Here is a 7,789-nt window from a genome sequence, read left to right on the forward strand (position 1 = left end):
TATTTTAGCATTGAAAAGGAGAACCTGGTGCATTTGTATACTCAACAAATACAAATGTATTTTTCGAATTGAGAAAAAATAGCACTATAGGCTGGTGCTATTTTTCTGTGGCGTGCAAGTATTCTTTAAGCAAATGTACATATCTGGGCTATTCGTTCAAACACTCTAATAATATTATTCAGATTTTCAATTTTACCAGATTTTTCCGCTTTAAAATATTAGAATGAGTTACGCTGTGATTTCGATTTTTTTGCTAACATATTTGTTTTGTAAATATTTTAGGAAACAGGTAACCAATCAGTAAAACCCCCTAAAACTCTCTCTCTCTCTCTCTCTCTCTCTCTCTCTCTCTCTCTGGACGCTATAAAAACCTTCCCCATCCCCTGTGATCTATGCACGACCTCTACGAACTATCAAAAAAACCTCTTATACGTCACTGAAGGTGGTTCATAATATGTGCCAATACCTATAAAGCCCGAGCGAAAGAGATGCAGTGAAGAAATACAGCACAACCCAGAGAGACAGACTCTGGAAGTTTCAAGAGCTCACTGCATGTCATCGGTATGGTTTAACACTTGTGCTGAGGTGAGTACACAACATTGACTCCCTCTTTGTCCTGTTATTAGACGCTGTGATTTAAGATTATTAATAACAGGTTCTAAAACTTTTTAGATCGCTAAAAGTGACTATTTTGTTGGGCTTTAACTACAAAGTTCTTAATGCAGAAAGGTTGTCGTTCTTAAGCACATATTTAGGCAAAAACGCATACAATATGCTTGTCGTTAAGCTTTATTTCAAGCTAAATTCGTGTCAGGTTTACAGTCATAGCGTGGGTGAAAGGAAGGGCTGTCCCGGGGATTGCACCCGGTGGATAAACTCGGATGAAAGACATGCCAGCGCATGCAACTTGTAAAACTGTTTGGAATAGTTGTCAGTTTCTTGTCATTCTCCGAATGTCGGAGAGATTTAATGCAGCGTAGATCTTCTGTCTTCTCTGCAAATTGTCTTTACAAAACTCACGTCAAATCCGTGCGCTGGTCATTCCTAGATATCCAAGGAGCGCGTAAAGGGTCCCTTTTTGGTATTGCTCAACTTTTGGAGGCGCTCCATCAAGAAACCATCACGGAAAAAACAGGAACGTGAATCTCCCCCTTCGTTTTGGCATTGATCTTCGTTAAAGATGTTCGGGCACGATTTCTGCCTTGTGTCTACGGTGCTGACGGTTCTGGGTGCCGTCCTACCCACGCTGCTGTTGCTGGTCGTGTCGCGGCTGCTGTGGGAGTTCAGGTGGAGCATCACTCGGGATCGGGCGTGTAAACTTCCACTGCCGCAGGGCTCCATGGGATGGCCGCTGGTCGGAGAATCTTTCCACTGGCTTTTCCAGGTAAAGTAAAAATCGAATTAAAACGTAATAAGCGTTTAATCCTTATACTAGTTTATTCCGTTTGCTCTGCAATTAAGTAACCACAAACATCCGCTTATCCACATGTTTTAAAGCTGTTAATTATAAAGTTACAATTTCCATTACAGCAAATCATCATAACACTATGTATTTAGACAAATAGTGAGTAATACATATAATTAGTATTACTAAATTATGAGTATTTATTAGTTCGTAGAGCTACTTGTAACTAAGACACTGTTTTGTTATTATAGTAGCCTTCGCATAATAACTTTAATAGCCTAATCATACAAGTTTTTACAATTCATATATTTCACCGTTATTTAGGATGTTTTTCCCAAACAAACGAACAGGCTTCATATAGGCCTAGCCTACACAATAATTATTCCCACGGCATGTGTGAACTTGATGAGGGTGTAATTATTTTCCAAGATTCGGTACACAGTGCCAGAGTGAACTTTTGATAATTTTATCCCAGAATATACTAAATAACTAATTGCCATGAAATAAAGAGTTTTAAATTGAATTCTATTGAAATGAATAGAAATCATAACTTCACAAAATCGTATTTTTTCTATTTATTTTTATCAGCTTTAAATTATTTTATTGCTAAAAACAATTGCTCTGTTACAAGTTGCAATCCATGTCCTTACAAGTATCACGAAAGTCTAAAACAATGGTGAATCTAATAGTTTAAACGTTCTATTTTACGTTTGACAGGGGTCCAGTTTTCATATCTCCAGACGTGAGAAACATGGAAATGTCTTTAAAACTCATCTTTTGGGAAAACCTGTTATCCGGGTGACCGGGTCAGAAAACATCCGTAAGATTCTGTTGGGTGAGCACACGCTCGTGTGCACGCAGTGGCCTCAGAGCACACGCATCATCCTCGGGCCGCACACTCTGGTAAACTCGGTTGGAGACCTACACAAGACAAAAAGAAAAGTGAGTCTAATGTTATAAAATGCATGCAACTATTTTGTTAAGGTGTGACATGATGTGAAATAGGCATAACGTTCTGTTGCATGAGATGACTAAACATGCAAGTATGACTGGTTTATTAGTTTATATGCAAATGTTTGTTTTACAAATGTCCCTTTCACTTTACTGCATATTCAAATTTCGTTTACCAAGTTGTCTTGTTCAGTTAATTAATTAATGCATTTTAATAAAAAATAAAATAATACCCCACAAAAGATATTGCTCTATGAATTACTTAGTACAAGACACTGGGTAAAAATGTTACACTGTATTCAAGTTTTCTTTTTCATAAACCTTTTATAACTTTTTTGTTTGTCTTCTGTTTCTCGCACACAAACATTGCGTCGTGCATTCAATAAATAACAGTTGATTTGCTTTTCAGATCCTCGCAAAAGTGTTTAGCCGCGGTGCGCTCGAGTCGTATCTGCCGCGGCTTCAAGATGTTGTAAAGTCAGAAATTGCTAAGTGGTGCGCCGAGACCGACTCTGTGGATGTTTATGCCGCATCCAAGTTGCTGACCTTCCGCATCGCAGTGCGGGTCCTGCTCGGTCTGCGCCTGGATGAGCAGCGCGTTCTCTCTCTCTCGAAAACCTTCGAACAACTCATGAACAACCTCTTCTCTCTGCCAATTGACAACCCCGTAAGCGGCCTGCGCAAGGTGGGAATCTATAATCTATAATCTATAATCTATAATCTATAATCTATCTATCTATCTATCTATCTATCTATCTATCTATCTATCTATCTATCTATCTATCTAACCAAATTCACGGCTTGTTGTAGGGAATCAGGGCCCGTGAGATCCTGCATTCTGCTATGGAGAAGATAATAGAGGAGAAGCAGCAGAAGCAGCAAGCCAGCGATTACTGCGATGCTTTCGACTATATCCTAAGTGGTGCCAGAGAGAACGACTACGATTTCACAATGCAAGAACTTAAGGTAAAACCTAAAGCTTTTTCGCATCGCTTTAAATAAATTTGTCGCAACTATCTCTCCCAGTTATAAAAGTTGAAATCGGCCTAGTCATCTTGTTGCACGTTTACAACCACGGCTAAACATTTAGATTGTAGCATCTAACGTTATTGTAGCGCGTTTGTTGAATGCATACACGTGAATTCGTTTCAGGAAACAGCGGTGGAGTTAATCTTCGCCGCGCACTCCACCACAGCCAGCGCATCAACGTCCCTCATCCTGCAGCTGTTGCGCCACCCTGAAGTGAGTGAGCGCGCCAGAGTCGAGCTGGAGAGCGAGGGCTTGGTCGGTGAATCCCACAGCCACTGCCGCTCTCGTTGTCATGGGAATGCCATCAGTGAGGAAAGCGATGCTGCTGAGAGGAAATCAACGATGAATAAAACAACTGCCGAAAAGGAAGAGGGCCGTCGCTCTCGAATTCACGTCCCTTATCTAAGTTTGGAGAAACTGAGTCAGCTTTCTTACCTGGACTGTGTGGTCAAAGAGGTCATCCGGTTTCTTCCCCCGGTGTCTGGAGGATACAGGACGGTGCTCCAAACATTTGAATTGAACGTAAGTTCCTTATTCTTAAAGGAAACGTATAGGTACCAGAGCCGTTTAATATGAGAGTTACGACACTCGTGTGGTCACGTGTTTTTGTAGCCGTCAATGGTTCCACACGAAACAGTGCTTTCAACTTATTTAAATTTAATTTAGAGGGACAGATAACAACAACAGCAACAACAACCGTATTTGCATACATTTCGCTAAATATTAGCACATCGTGTACACCGATTTCTACGTTGACTACATTTATAGCAGAATTTTCAGTCTTTGTGTTTAATTTTAACACTCGATTTCAACGTCCAACTCGTTAAAATGTAAAAACACGCAGTTATGCCACCATCTGTCCAGCAAGTGCGTTTGGGATACACTGAAAGGAAAGGGCTTTAGTGCAATGTTTGGAACTATCGGACCCTCCATCAGACTCGAGTTACTTCAGCATTCTATTCTTTATATGGGGGTCAATGCGAGTGTCGTAACTCTCATATTCAACGGCTTTGGTTCCTACATCTAGTTTACGTTTGTGTACATATATGTATAGCTACTATTTCAGAGTAAAAATTGTGCACTTTATGCATAGAATTACAAAAACATTCATTAAAGAAAACTCATTTAAATTGATTTAAATTGAAGTCCCCGATAACAAACGGACCGAGATCCGGGTACTGTTAGCTTAACTGATAGGCTGGCTAGACTACTATTTGTTACAATATAGCCAATAAAACATATTAACTGTAATGCTATGGACGACGTATTAATAGCTGTTTTTTTTGCATCTGCAGGGATATCAGATCCCGAAAGGGTGGAGCGTCATGTACAGTATCCGTGACACGCACGAGACCGCCGAAGCCTATCAGAACCCGGAGCTGTTTGACCCGGATCGCTTCGGTGCGGATCGGGATGAGAGCAAAAACGAGCGTTTCAGTTACGTGCCTTTCGGGGGCGGAGTGAGGAGCTGCATCGGGCGGGAACTCGCTTTGATCGTATTGAAAACTCTGGCAGTGGAGTTGCTCGCCACGGCGGAGTGGAGTCTGGCGACAAAAACATATCCCAGAATGCAGACCGTGCCGGTCGTGCACCCGGTCAATGGGCTGCACGTGTTTTTTAACTACAGAAATCACAGCGTCGAGAGAAATAGGAGGGAATCCACTCATATATAAGCAAAATCTGTAACGAGTCTCTGTATTGTTTTATGCTCTATAAAGAAAAACACGTGCAGATCCAATAGAATGGAGTGACGGACATTGACACAAAGGTCATTAGATAATAGGCCCTATTGGGAATCATGAACCCCTGTCTTGGGGCATTTGTCATGTTAGTGAAATTGTTGAGATGGGCAAATATGCATGAAAGTTATTTTAGAAGTTTGCAAAACGTATACAAACATTAGCCGTGTTGATGGCTCATATTTGTATACACCATATAGATTTTAATAGGAGAATTAAAAAAAACCCATTTTATTCTGTTCTCTCAGACTTTTGATATATAAACCTGTTTTGTGAAATGAAGTAGAAACACGAATAAGCTCTATCTATTTATAAATATTGTAATTTTTTCTCAGAATAGCTAATAAATATGAAACAAATATGCCACTTTTTTTAGTTTTTATGCCACTACTGTTGCAGTTGTAGTTTTAGTTATCTGTACATACTGTCTTGGGTTTTTGTACTCTAGTACTTACAGAATATATTGATTTAATAAATAATTTTCTAATGGATAGTTTGTGTTTATGATGAATGTAAGCTGTGAAAAATGACCCTTGCGCTGTGAAACGGGGGATCGGTTTAAATACAGGGAAGGAGAAAACAAGCAGCACTTTTCTCCAAAACAGGAGCTTGTGTGTGTTCTTGTCTTGTCAATACTTGTGTGTAATTTGTAGTTTCTGTTCTCATGCGTGTCTTGAGGAGTAGATGCTAAGCATTCGTGTTCATTTAATATCTTCCACTATATCTATTTTAAAATGTGCATTTGGAGCTCTGTTAATGTTAAAGATATCTGTTAAATAAAGATATTTCATGTGTTTAAGTGCTTGAGAATTTTGTTTTTCTTTGGCTCAGACATTGTCTGTCCTGTAAATTTCAGGTAAGCAGCAATTGTCCTGTATGTTGTAACTGGTTTTAGTCAAAGGGTTAGTTAAATGAAAATGAAAATGTTTTAGACGTTATAAAAATAGATTTGCTTTCCTATCACACCTTTTTAATGCAGAACTGAACATAAAAGATTGGGCTACATCTACACAATGAGTCAACCAGATTTGAAGCCTTTCAATATAAACCACTCTAAAGATTTTCAGGTCCCTATGAGCATAAGAGGTACCAGCTTACACTTATGTACGGACATAAAACTGACAAAAGAGTTTGTCAAACATTGACTGATGCACATGCAGCCACAGGGTACACAGACATACAATCTTCTAAAAGTCCTCTTGAACTCAATGAGATATCCATAACTGAATAATAATTATTCTCAGTGTATTTTCAGAATTGTAGTTTATTCAAGAGGATGGTTCTGGCCTCTTATGATTGTTTCCAAATGACAAAATAAATTGTATTTGCATTAGCCTTTAGTTACTTCACAAATATGAAAATAGAAACACATAGAGAACTGAAAGCTTGCTTCATTGCCGTGATCTTGATCTTTGACCTTCGTACCTTGGTCAATATCAGCTAGAAAAGTAACAAATTTATAATAATAACTTAAATAAACGCACAAAAACAACTGCTCAGAGTGTTTCAAGTATAAATTTCTTTGCCATCCAAATATTTAGTTTGGCAGAACGAAGTCATTCATACAGATCTGAGGGTGAGTATATGATAACAGAATGTCCATTTTGGGGTGTACTAGCCATTTAACCACCATTAAACGGTTATTTTTCAAATATTTCACCTTTTCTTTTCCTCCAGTCTATTCAAATCCCCTTGGAATCTGCTGTAGATGTAACTTCTTTACTGTTGCATCATGCCCCCGAGCCAGGATTATGGTTGATCTGAACTTTTGAACCGGATTACTTTCTGTGTATGTTTGTATACGCAAAGTCACACCTTCAATCACATACTGCCAAGCGTGACAAACAATGTGATTTTAATATATAAACACATGCGCTACCATCGGCCGTTCAAATGAACCCAACATTTGTGGACTATGACCTTGCACTGGCGGAAATGCCACATCCTTAGATGTTGATAAAACAGTTACAGGTAACCTCTTAAGTCACTGTAAGGGAATCGATCGAGGTGGAATCTCTTTGTGATGTGTCATGTACTCTGTTGGCAGAATCGGTGTGTGTGTGTTGGAATGCAGAAACAGCAGCTGGTGGCTACACTGTAATTACCCTGCAGCATAAATGCTTCCTGCCCCAAACACACACATCTCACCCATCAACCCTCTATACTCACAAAACAAGAGCAAAGGTGAGGACACACACACAAACACACACACACACGCTCGTCTCTGGTGCCAATCTTTTTTATTTTATCAACCACATTTGAACTTTTTTACAGTTTACCATATTGCCAATTATAGGGTTCTATCTTTTTTTTGTCAAAATTGCGTTATTTTGCATATTCTTATTCTTGGACTTATTTACAATATATTCTATTTTTTAAAGAAAACAAAAAGGTTCTAACTAGTAAAATGGAATGCAAATACTTTGAAGCTCATTATCTTAATACTGCTCAGAAGGATGCCTTATTTGTAGGCGACGATATATTGTACAAATGATTATTTAACACTGTTATAAAAGAGTGAAAATACAGCTTAAATGGATAGTTCAGCCCAAAATAACATTTCTTTAATCATATACTCACCATTGTGTCATTCCAAACCTGTATTAGTGTTTCTTCTGCACAACAGAAAAGAAAAATTTGAAGAATGTTGGTAACAAAACAACAT

The 7,789-nt window shown here is 38.8% G+C and overlaps 1 protein-coding gene across 1 annotated transcript; it reads left to right on the forward strand.

Annotated features, from left to right (window-relative positions):
- The first annotated feature begins 392 nt into the window (after positions 1-392).
- cyp26c1 (cytochrome P450, family 26, subfamily C, polypeptide 1) lies at positions 393-5,921 on the forward strand. Its single transcript, XM_079458971.1, has 7 exons — positions 393-585; positions 1,049-1,384; positions 2,123-2,347; positions 2,766-3,041; positions 3,167-3,322; positions 3,509-3,907; positions 4,681-5,921. Exons 2-7 carry the CDS (start codon positions 1,181-1,183, stop codon positions 5,056-5,058), a joined length of 1,638 nt encoding a protein of 545 aa, XP_079315097.1. The 5' UTR covers positions 393-585; positions 1,049-1,180; the 3' UTR covers positions 5,059-5,921.
- Positions 5,922-7,789: the final 1,868 nt, after the last annotated feature.

Source organism: Barbatula barbatula, assembly GCF_947034865.1.
Source record: "Barbatula barbatula genome assembly, chromosome: 6".
Taxonomy (NCBI): Eukaryota; Metazoa; Chordata; class Actinopteri; order Cypriniformes; family Nemacheilidae; genus Barbatula; species Barbatula barbatula.